The sequence below is a fragment of the Mesoplodon densirostris genome, chromosome 14 (genome assembly GCF_025265405.1).
Source record: "Mesoplodon densirostris isolate mMesDen1 chromosome 14, mMesDen1 primary haplotype, whole genome shotgun sequence".
NCBI lineage: Eukaryota > Metazoa > Chordata > Mammalia > Artiodactyla > Ziphiidae > Mesoplodon > Mesoplodon densirostris.
In genome coordinates, this window is record NC_082674.1 from 51,304,572 (window position 1) to 51,316,593 (window position 12,022).

The 12,022-nt window shown below is 38.8% G+C and overlaps 1 protein-coding gene and 1 long non-coding RNA gene across 4 annotated transcripts in view; one reads left to right on the plus strand and one right to left on the minus strand.

The window, feature by feature from the left end:
• The window catches only part of LOC132501525 (uncharacterized), a 123,361-nt gene that overhangs the window by 9,325 nt on the left and 102,014 nt on the right, over positions 1 to 12,022 (minus strand). The gene's annotated exons all lie outside the window — the stretch shown is intronic.
• PAPOLG (poly(A) polymerase gamma) overlaps positions 7,030 to 12,022 on the plus strand; it is a 37,413-nt gene continuing 32,420 nt past the window's right edge. For 2 of the 3 annotated variants that reach the window (XM_060117137.1, XM_060117135.1), the window contains exons 1-3: positions 7,030 to 7,267; positions 9,241 to 9,402; positions 10,907 to 10,973. In XM_060117137.1, coding sequence (XP_059973120.1) covers positions 7,251 to 7,267; positions 9,241 to 9,402; positions 10,907 to 10,973 — 246 coding nt within the window. In that variant the 5' untranslated portion in view covers positions 7,030 to 7,250. The remainder of the gene's footprint in view (positions 7,268 to 9,240; positions 9,403 to 10,906; positions 10,974 to 12,022) is intronic. The other variant, XM_060117136.1, reaches the window with a different exon arrangement.

Below are 12,022 nucleotides of genomic sequence, written 5' to 3' on the forward strand. Positions count from 1 at the left end.
TCCCACATGCCACGGAGCGGCTGGGCCCGTGAGCCATGGCCGCTGAGCCTGCATGTCCGGAGCCTGTGCTCCGCAACGGGAGAGGCCACAACAGTGAGAGGCCCGCGTACTGCAAAAAAAAAAAAAAAAGAGAAGTTGCAGCCCCTTCTGTTAGGGGTAGAAATCTATCCTAGGAAGCGAAGTTTGGGCATAGCCCATCCTGCTGGCAGAAGGGGAGACCCTAGTCCTTCCTGGCATGATATGTGGGCAACCTCAGTACCAGCTCCCAAGGTCATTTTGGGATGATCATACTCTTCTATTCATTTTTCAAAGAGTGTTAGTAATAACCTGCTAATGGCCAGTGTAAACAGTACTGTGCTACAACAATCTGCTAGGTAAAGGAAGTACTTAGAGTTAATGGAAGATTGTTCAGAGATGAAAAACTTTTAATTGAGTACTTGTATTACATTCAGACACATCAGAATATTAAGTTACAGGGAGAAGGCAAAATGGAGGCAGCCTATCAACTGGGGCAAAAAGATGAAGATACGATGAGATGAAGAAAGATATAAGAGAGACTAATACTTGAAATAAATTAATTCGACAAATATTTATTAACACCTGTGCTAAGTTCTGACGATGAGCAGGTGAGCAAGACATATATGGCCCCTACTTGTCCTACAGACAAGTAAACAGCCCAGTATATCTTAAAAAGCTAAAATATTAATTTTTAAAGAGTTTTTCCTGAATTACTTGTACTAACATTTAAAAACTCTCTCAAGGTGAAATTCTATTTACCTGAATGAACCGGAAAAAAAAAAAGCTGATTGATAAACAGAAGCAATAATAAATTTTAAAGTAGAAATAAATTTTACCTAATCTTTAAAAAAGATTCAGAAAAGTTTTTGAATGTTTATTTTGTTCCAGACATATTTTAGGAAAAGACAGTCATACAAAGGCCTATTTAGTGAGACTTTTTAATCTTCAAAAATAAGAATCTTACAAGTGTCTAAGACCCTTCAGGTAACAATAAAGCAACATTTACCAAGCTTTCAAGGAAGTGTTATTATCTAATAGAAGGGCATTTTCAAATATGCCAGAACTAAGAATACATACTCCCTTTATGAATAAGCTATTTCAAGACACATTCTAGAGCAAGAGATGATCAAAAGAAAAAATTCAAGCATAGGGAAGTTGCAGCTGGAAGAGACTGGCAATAAGTACTGAAAACATTTCATTTGTAGGGATGAGACTTGATAATTGGTGTAAATACACTTACACCAAAAAAAAAAAGACAAAAAAATATGAATAGGCAAGCCTCACAGAAAGAAATACAATACAAATGGCTGGTAAAATATGAAAGATGATCACTTTCACCACTGATCAGAAATATGCAAGTTAAAATCACAAAGAAATACCACTTTCCAACCTATTATATTAATTTAAAAGAATTCTTTTTGAATACTAACAGAGGAACCAGCTTGACAGAGGAACCTATTGGCCAAATTTGGGACAATTTTAGCATCAAAAGAACAATGACTGTAATTGATTGAAAAACACTGACTATCCAAGAAACCATGATTCCATATGATACTCAAAAAAAAGTAAGAATAATAAAACAATCAGGCAAGCAAAGAAAATAAATAAAAACTTCTTTGCATGTGACCATTACACCAAGTTCTTACTCTGAAAGGGACAGGAATATTTTTCATTTGCAATAGTAATTGTATCACAGGGTGACCTAACAGTCCTAGTTGATGAGGAAAAGCACTTATTTCAAGAAAAATGCCAGCTATGAATGTAGACAGAATTTGAAAATCACAATTTGCAACCCCTAAGGACATAATTAAGTCAAGAATTCTCAGTGAATGCTAAAACTACTAGGTAAAAGTTTGATAGAGAGCTGGATATTCACCTGGTGCCAAAATTATCACCTCACAGATCACTAGCTAGTTCCAAGATGATTGTCACCATGTAAACCCAGTGGTCAATCTTAATATCACCAACAATGGAATAACCAGAGCTTCATTATGTGACTCCTAGTTACACCATTACTCCTAGTGACACCATTATGTGATGCAGTGTTTAGCCTGAATCTAACTAAGACATCAGAGTCAACTTCCAATAATAGAAAATATGGGGGTTATTATTAAATGACAATCAGAAAAATCCAGAAATTAGGACATTCTAGGGAACAACTATCCTGGTCTTTCCAAGTCAGTGTCATAGGAAAAATAAAAAGCTGGAGGGTTTAAGAGGGAGATAAGGAGGGACAGGAAAAGGAGTGTCTGTTCTAGATTAAAGTACACTTCAGAGACCCAACAATCAAATGCAATCATAGTTCTTGATTGGATTCTAATATGAACAAACTTGCTGCAAAGACATTTTGGGGACAAGTGGGGGAAACTTGGGTGTGTTGATATTATTGTGGTTCTGTAGGGAAGTGTTCTTATTTAGATATGCATATCAGAACATTTTGGAGTGAGGTGGGGATGGGGGAATTGGACAGTCAAAAGGTACAAACTTCCAGTTACATGACAACTAAGTACTAGGGATGTAATGTACAACATGATAAATACAATTAACATTGCTGTATGTTACATATGAAAGTTAAGAAAGTAAATCCTGAGTTCTCACCAAAAGAAAAATTTTTTTTTGCTATTTCTTTAAATTTGTATCTATATGAGATGATAGATGGTCACTAAACCTACTGTGATAATCACTTCATGATGTATGTGTTGGGTTGGCCAAAAAGTTCGAGTTTTTCCATAAGATGCTACAGAAAATGAAAATTTTGGCCAACCCAATAAATCAAATCATTATGCTGTACACCTTAAACTTACAGAGTGCTATTTGTCAATTATATCTCAGCAAAACTGAAGGAAAAAAATATTAGGAGTGAAATATTTAGGAGTCACAATGTCTATATTTAAAAAAACTTCAATTTAAAAAAAGTGAAACATATGACAAAATGTTAAAGTAATTATTAAATCTAAGTGATAGGTATATGGCTTTATTCTACTACTCTCTCTACTTTTCTGCACATTTATAATTTTCATAATAAGGATAAAAAGCATTTTTAATATCTAGCATTTGTGAAGGTTTAAGGAAATAGACCATCTCATACACATTGTTGGTTAGAGTGTAAATTGGTATAACCTTCTTAGGGGACAATTTGGAATATATAAATTTTATTTTATTTATTTATTTATTATTGAAGTATAGTTGATTTACAATGTTGTGTTAGTTTCATGTGTACAGCAAAGTGATTCAGTTATAAATATATGTATAAATTAGATTATTTTTTTAGATTATTTTCCATTATAGGTTACAAGATATTGAGTATAGCTCCCTGTGTTGTACAGTAGGTCCTTGTTGTTTATCTATTTTATATATAGTAATTTGTATCTGCTAATCCAAAACCCCTAATTTACCCCTCCCCCCTTTCCCCTTTGGTAACCATAAGCTTGTTTTCTATGTTTGTGAGTCTATTTCTGTTTTGTAAGTTCATTTTTATCATTTTTTATTATTTTTAAAATATTTATTTATTTGGCTGCGCCAAGTCTTAGTTACAGCACGCGGGATCTTTAGTTGTGGCATGCGAACTTTTGGTTGTGGCAGATGGGGATCTAGTTCCCTGACCAGGGATCAAACGCCGGCCCCCTGCATTGGGAGTGCAGAGTCTTAGCCACTGGACCACCAGGAAAGTCCCATTTGTATCATTGTTTTAGATTCTGTGATATGTTTTCGATATCATATTTGTCTTTCTCTGTCTGATAAATTTTATTTTTAAATATACATACCCTTTGACATAGTAATCCCATCATTAAGAATCTATTAATGACTAGTGATACAAGTGTAGAGGATATATGTATAAGGATGTTTACTATAGCATTATTTATAATATAAACAAATCTGAGACAAATGAACCAGTGAAATGGTTAAATATATTTTGACAAATATTACATATTATTTATGACAAAGAATACCATATTACTGTTAAAAAGAAAAAGTAGGTGTATACTTCCTATATTGGTTTGCTAGTGCTTCCATAAGAAAGTAACACAGACTAGGTAGGAGGCTTAAACAACAAAGATATATTTTCTCACAGTTCTGGAGGCTAGAAATCTGAGACAACGTGTCAGCAGGGTTGGTTTCTTCTGAGGCCTCTCTCCTTGGCTTGTAAATGGCCGTCTTCTCCTGTGCTTTCACATGGCCTTTCCTCTGTGCCATCTGTGTCCAAATTTCCTCTTCTTATAAGGACATCAGTCGTACTAGAGTAGGGGCCACACTAATGACCTTATTTAAACTCTCCAAATATAGTCACATTCTTGGGTGCTGGAAAATAGAACTTCAACATATGAAATTTTGGGGACACAATTCAGTCCATAACATTTACTAACATAGAAAGATGCTCATGATGTTTTTGGTTACAAAAAAATCAAGGAGCAGGACAACACGTGCAGTACGACCCCTTTATTTTTTTTTTCAAAATTAAAAAACAATAAAATCAAAACCTCTGGTACATGTTTATATGCGGTTTGATTGAAAACATTGTATATTGAAATGTATTGAAAACATTGAAAACATTCTGGAAGGAGAGATACCCAGCCGTTAATAATGGTTCCCTGGGGAGTAAAAATGGAGTTAGGAATGGAAGGGAGGGAGACATTTCCACTCTTTCTTTTCTTTTCTTTCTTTTTTTTTTTTTTTTTACAAACATGGGTTACATTTGTGGGGTTTTTTTGTTTTGTTTTTTTGATGTGGACCATTTTTAAAGTCTTTATTGAATTTGTTACAATATTGCTTCTGTTTTATGTTTTGGTTTTTTGACCATGAGGCATGTGGGATCGTAGCACCTCCTGCATTGGGATCAGGGATCGACTGACCAGGGATCGAGCCCACACCCCCTGCACTGGAAGGCAAGTCTTAACCACTGGACCGCCAGGGAAGTCCCATGGGTTACATTTGTAATTGGAAAATTTTAGCTTAAAAAGTATAGCTACAATGTAGACCACCCCCCAACACACACACAAAGGAAAACATTCTTCCTTGAAAGAAAGTGTCCTTATTGAAATGGGGGTTGGGGACTGGCATTCGATCCCAGGTAGATTAACAAAGATGGGGAAAATGGGAAGAAACAACTAAAAATGAGGCAAACTACAAATAACATAAAACAGAATTAAAAAGTATTGTTCTGACATTGACTTTGATAATTACATAAATAAAGGCTTAAAGCTGTCTTTGAAACACTTTAGGATTTCCTTGAACTAGTAGAATTGAAAGCAGAGTTTACCTTTCTTCCAAATTACTGCAGCAGGTAAGAGCAAACAAAGCATTCTATACAGAGAAAAAAGCAAAACAAAAGCATTCTATAAGAGAAAAAAAAGAAAGAAAGAAAAGAAATATTTCAAAATTAAATACATAAACAAAGAGAAAAATTAGGAGATAAGAGTTATGGTAATCAATGTAAATAAGAGTTAGATTTATTGAGTCCTATGTTCCTGGTGCTGAGTTAAGGACTCTGCCCTGTGCAGATAACAGAATCAGCCTGCAACTCTTTCTGGCTTTGGGGTTTGAAACAAGGCTGAGCCCTGAAGAGAACTCTATGCAACTAGTAACAAACGTCTTGGTTAGAAACCTTGAGGAAAGGAGACTTTCTGTCTTCCAGTCTGGCAAGATTCCCTAAACTGTTGGGGAGATGGGGAGAGGTGGGAGAAGAATTAGCCCTGTGATGCTTCTGGGCTGAGACCACAAGCCCTTCCAATGAGCCCTAGACAAAACCTAGAGGCAGCAGGGACCCTCGAGGCCCATGTGCCAAGAGGACAGGAAGGTGCTTTTACCAGGGCCCAGGGCCAGATGTACGCAATTTGCCCTGACTCCCCCATCAGCGAATACCCTATTCCAGGAAGCCACTATTGACCTTCCCAGCCCTCAAGTTTAGGCGGCCTGCTTTAGGCCTCCCTAAATGCCCTGACCCCATCTTATCACGGACCATACTATATTTTAATGATCTTTGTATATGCTGTTCTCCTTCACTAGACTGTGAATTCTCAAGAGCGGGAATTAAGTATCTCCTGTGCCTGACACATAGTAGGCGATTTAGTTCTACAACAGAAGAATATCACGTATATTTGACTGTTTCCTCACTAAACTCTAAACTCCATACAATTAAAGAATATACATCTGGTTTTATGCACAATTAAATCACCGGAGCCTCACACAGTGCTTGGCACAGATTAGATTTTCAATAAATATTTTTGAATGAATAATTCTGTCTTCTCTACGATTTTATCTTCTCTATCTACTGTGTCACATTCCAAGAAAAAGCAGCTTCTTGACATTCTTTTCCTTGTAACGACTTAGCGTTTTAAATTGTTTCTGCCCTTTAACTTTTTAAAATTTGTCATCATTTTCCCGTTTTCATCCTCACACTCACATGGAACATGATCTCCACTATTTGAAAGTGTGCGATTTTGATTCAGCCTTGTACTTATCCTCCTATTGCAAACTGCCAGGCTTCCTATCAACCTCCCTTACCTAACTGCTAGAATGTCATGAACCAGGGGCGGTACTTAGAGGTGAACAGTTAGCCTCCAATTTACAAGCTTGCTTCTCTCCGGGGTAACTGCAAAGTCACACGTTCCTGGGTGTGACCTTTTCACGACATAATCTCAACGAGTGGGTTAATTAGATTATGTATGACTATAACCGATTAAATTAAAAGTGTGGTATAATGGGAGTTAAAATAGTATTCGCTAGGCAAGGTTGTGAAGTTTTTAAAAATATATGATATAGGCTTTCATAAGAGAATAAGAGAAACAAGGAAAACATGTTCCAAATTACCTTCCAAGCAGTTAGTCTGGATTGACAGTCACACTGACAAAGGAGGGGACCAAACGCTCCTTCGTACCGGTGTCGGCAGCCGGAGCCGGCGCCTCTGTGGGCGGGGCCACCGGAGCCTCCAGGGACCCAAAGGGAGAGGGGGCGGGGTCAAGGCGGGTCCAGGCCTTCAGGGGCGGGGCCGCAACGGGCGAGGGGCAGGCTGGGAAGCGGCGCCATATTGGCGTCGGCCGCGCTGTATTGTCATAAATAGAGCCGGATTTCTGGTGTTTCCAGTATTCGGTTGGATGCCTCGGCCGTAGTAAGTGAGAGAGTGAGCGAGCAAGCGAGCTACAAGCGAGCGGAGGAAAGTGGACAGGAGGAGAAGGGAAGAGCAAGAACAGGACTCCAGAGCGAAAGACTCGCCGGTGAGGGAGACGCAGGAAGCGATGAAAGAGATGTCTTCGTAAGTGGTGGGGGCCGGCGGCTGGGGGCGAGGCATAACGGGGTGGGCTGAGGTGGCCGGCCTGGCACCCCGTTTCTGTTCCCTGCCCCTCGCGCCGTGCCCTGAGCTCTCTCGATGGTCTCCTTCCCCTCTCCCGGCCGTTCGGCAAGGGCACCTCCCCTAAACCCGGCGGCTCACCTGGCCACCGCTGCACAGACTCGGGGACTGCAGGAGTCCCCATCTGCCCCTGGCAGCCCTACCTCTGAGGACGCCCCCAGACAAGGTTGCGGCGGAAGAGAGGCGCGTGTGTCCGTGGGGAGAAATTGTCGGTCACTCTCCTGCCCCCAGCGCTGTCTGAGCCGGTCTCTGCTCCTGTCTGCATTAGCGCAAATACCATCCCCCTCCCTCCCCCTCCTCCCTTCCTGACCGGCTGTCTCTACGTCTCCTGGAGTGAATATCCCAGCCCATGGGTTTTTCTTTCGTAATGACTATGGTCTTTTCACCCTCCCCTGGTCTGCCCACCTATCCACAGTACATCTGCCGGTCTATACCTCCTGCTCATACTTTGATAAGTCAGAAACAGTGTCCGTGCTTGGCAAGATTTTGTTGTAGCTTCTTACATTTTAGTTTATTAGGAAATAATTTAAACATACAGAAAAATGCAGAGAATAACATAAGCATCATTTGTGTAGCCACCATCCATCTCTCCCAAAGCATAACGTTCCGTGTGTGTGTGTTTGTGTGCACACATATCTTTATTTAGCATACCGAATACATCTGAAGGATTCTGTTACCTTCATCACTGGTCCATCCACCTCCCTCTCCAGAGTTCCCCACAGTTCCAAATTTGATGCTTATTGCTGCATGTTTTTTTATGCTATTACTACATATGTATGTGTCCATAATCGGCATTGTTTTACTTGTTTTTAAGCTTTATATAACTAGTATCACACTTGTCATTCAACAACTTCTTTAGTGCAGCATAGTATCTTTGAGATTTGTCCATGATAGTATTTTCAGCTCTACTTAATTCGTATTACTGTATTGTATTCCATTGTAGGGATACACCCTAATTTAGTCCTTTTCCTGTTAGTGATTATTTTAGGTCATTTCTAAGTTTTTTTTGTTTGTTTTTTAATGTTACAGTGTGGCAGTGAACATTTTTGTACATGTCTCCTTGTACACTTGTACTAGACTTGCTCCAAGGGTGTTTACTTATAAGTGGAATTGATGAGTGGAAGGGAATGTGGAGTTGTGTTGCTTGCTTTGTTTTCTTGTCTAGATGAGGGAGGTTCAGAATAATGGATTTGTATAATTTCAGTGCTAGTAGGGACCTTGATAGCCAGCTTTTTCAGCATAGAGATAAGAAAGTGGGGCCCAAGGTAGCTGGTGTCATAGCCTTCACTTAGACGATGAAGAAAAAATCAACTAGAGTGACAGAATGTTAGGACTATAAATTGTGATGCAAGCAAGGAATGTTAATATAGGTTTCTAGGCAACAAGTCTAGTTGCGATTTCTTTTTAAAAGCTAGACTATTTCACTAGGACCTGCTAATGGGATGTTTTTGTTTCTTGTGGGGGGGCATTGCTTTTACTTAGAGCTTTCTTTCAAGTGGCTGACTGCTTTTCCAAGACTGACTGTAGATGGTACTTGACGTAAGTCTGCAGGGTGTGTAGTGGAGGTGGCCCTGGCCCAGCTCCCATTCAGGCTCTTTGCATTTGAGCTGAGTGGTGTTGGTACAGCTGCCCTGATGCCAACATAGGCTGCTTTTGGCTTGAAAAGACATCCTAACCATGAAAGCGTGAGGCAGTATGAATAGTCCTTCATCAACATAAGCACAAAATATCCTTTTTCGTTAAAAAAAAGCGGGGACTCCAACCATTAGTACTTAGTAAACTTTTAAGGTAGCTAAAGTAATGAGTGGATTCAGAGATTTAATGTGTCAGTATATGATACTTTAAATTTTTTCTGCTGTTTCATTTTTCTTGAACAGAAACACCATGCTGGACAGCCAGCGTCAACAAAAGCATTATGGAATCACCTCTCCAATTAGCTTGGCATGTCCCAAAGAAATTGATCATATTTACACACAGAAATTAATTGATGCCATGAAACCATTTGGAGTATTTGAAGATGAGGAAGAATTGAACCACAGGTATGTCACTTAAAAATGCAAAATATTTTATAGTACATTCTTTAATCATTAATTCTATGAACATATATCAAGTACCAATTATGTCCCTGCCTAGGGATATAAAAATGACAAAATGAAGAGAAAACTTGGCCCTCCTGGAGTTTATATTTTAGTTGAAGGTTAGAGGAGGAAACTAACAATTAGCCAAGTAAGTAAAATAAATACAGTATTACACATGACAAGTGCTGCTGAGAAGAATGAAGCTGGGAGAGGAGGTTAGGTTGTCAGGGAAGGCCTCATTGACATTTGAGGGAAATTTTAAAGGTGAGGGAGGAGCTATGTGGATATGAGGGAAGAGCATTCTAGGCAGAAGGCTTGAGGTGGGAGTGTACCTGGTATATTTAAGAAATAGACAACAGGGTAGCCTAGGTATGTGAAGCAGAGTGAATAAGAAGGGGAATGTGCGCTTAAAGCAAACGAGGTGGGAAGGAGCTTGGAAGGAAAGGTCACTTAGGACCTTGACAGCCATTTATAACGGTTTTGGCTTTTACTCTGAGTGAGACGGGAAGCTGTTAGGGTTTTGAGCAAAAGATTGACATGATTTACTCATGTTTAACATAGTCACTCTGGCTGCTTTACCGAGCATAGTCTGAAGGGGGGTCAAAGGCAGAAGTAGGGAAACTAGTTAGGAGGCTATCATAATAACCCAAGGAAAAACATGATGGTGGCCCGAACTAGGGATGGCAGTGGAAGTGATAAGAAGGAGTAGAATTCTGGATGTATTTTAAAAGTAGGGTGGTTTAATGACTGTGGAATGTGAGGGGGTGGGAGGGGAGGGGTCAAGGATGATGCCAAGATTTTTGGTCTCAGCATCTCGAAGGATGGGATTCCATTACCTGGGGAAGGCTGAAGGAGAAGCAGGTTCGGACAGATCAGGAATTCAGTGTTTCGTGTGTTATCTTTGAGATGCCTAAACTCTTCTATCTTTCTTCTTCTTTTTTTTTTAAAAATCTGGATTTGGATATGCCATTGGTTGCAAGTTTGTTTTAATATCAAATTGCTTTTATTAAGTAAATTTTATAAAAATTAGCCAGTAAATTATTTACCTGTTTTTATTATCCAAAAACTCATAACTGTCAGTGAGAGAATGCTAACCTCTATTATCACCACACTGAATTGATTTTATTCCATAGTAAGGCCAAGAAAGTTGACAGTTCAGTTGGCCTCTGCAGCTTTATTGAAGGTAATTTTGATTTTTTTATTAGGCTTTTTGAATTTTGAAAATAGCTCAAAGACCAAAATACTATCATCACATTTATCGTCTCTTTGGAACTCTTAGGAACCTAAGAATGCCAAAGAGATGTGCCATGTGTCAACAGATGTGATAGCATTAGCACGTGTATAATATGCTTTTACTCTAGCACCAACACAAAGGTACTGCCTATATGTTTAATTACTTTTTAAAATACTGTTTGTTTTTGGTGTTTGTTTGTTTTCATCTAAAGCATGTTATTTTTTATTATAGGCTGGTTGTTCTTGGTAAACTGAACAATTTAGTAAAAGAATGGATTTCTGAGGTCAGTGAGAGTAAGGTAAGACTCTAAACTAAATTGAATTCATAGTTTCATTATGTCCTGGTAGTAAGATGCAGAGTTGAGAATAATCAGAAATACATTAAAACTTTTTAGTATACTTGGAAATGAATTGGTGTAGATATTGAGTCCTAAATAAGTGAGGATTTACCCCAGAGGTAGCCAGTGTCTGACTGCAGTTCACATAAATGTCTTGCTTGACTCACATGTAGTAGATCAAAATTTAAATACTGAGATTTTACTTTAAAAGCCAGATTTCAGACTTCTTGTGAAATACCAGGTCTGGCAGCACTGGGCCTTCCTTTGTGCAAGGCAGGAAGAGGCTGGAATGGAATTGGGCTCCTCCCCTTTGGTGCTTCATGGTCCCCATCACTCCCTGCTCTCTCTGACACAGCACCTGTCAGTTATCAGTTTCTGTGTTTCTTATGTGTATACTTCCGTCATTTGCATACCTGCCTGGCCCATGAGACATAGGAGTTTGCAAACCCTAATTTATACTTAGACAACTTCCCCCCCACCCCCGTAGCTTAACTATTTTTCTTCTGAAATCGATTACATTTTTCTTGCTTTCTTAGAGTATTTTGAGTATAATTGAAGTCTCATTTGTCAGGGAATCATCACTATGAATATTTTGCTGGCTGTAGTAAAATGAGGCAGGGCATGTTCAACTGGGTAATACTGTTTGCCCCTTCACTAAGTGGCTCAAACTGTTGTATTTTAAATTTTAGGGTTTTCGTTTTGTTTTGTTTTGTTTTTGTTTTTTTACAGTTTTCCCATCTCTTAACAGCATTCAGCTGAAAGTTAATGGCTCACAGCAGCAGTCTCTCTCTGTCAAATCCCTTTCTGCCCATTAATCTGCATCAGTTTAGAAATTAGATAAACACCTGTTAGAATTCTTTCTTTTACAACTTTTATTATTTCCTTCTGTACTTATGATACATATATAAAATTGGTTCTTTTAAAAAGTGGGCTCTGAATAAGGTTATGAGGGACTGTGCTAATCTACAGTCATTCAGTTTAAATAAATGATCTTTATGCTGTTTACTTTT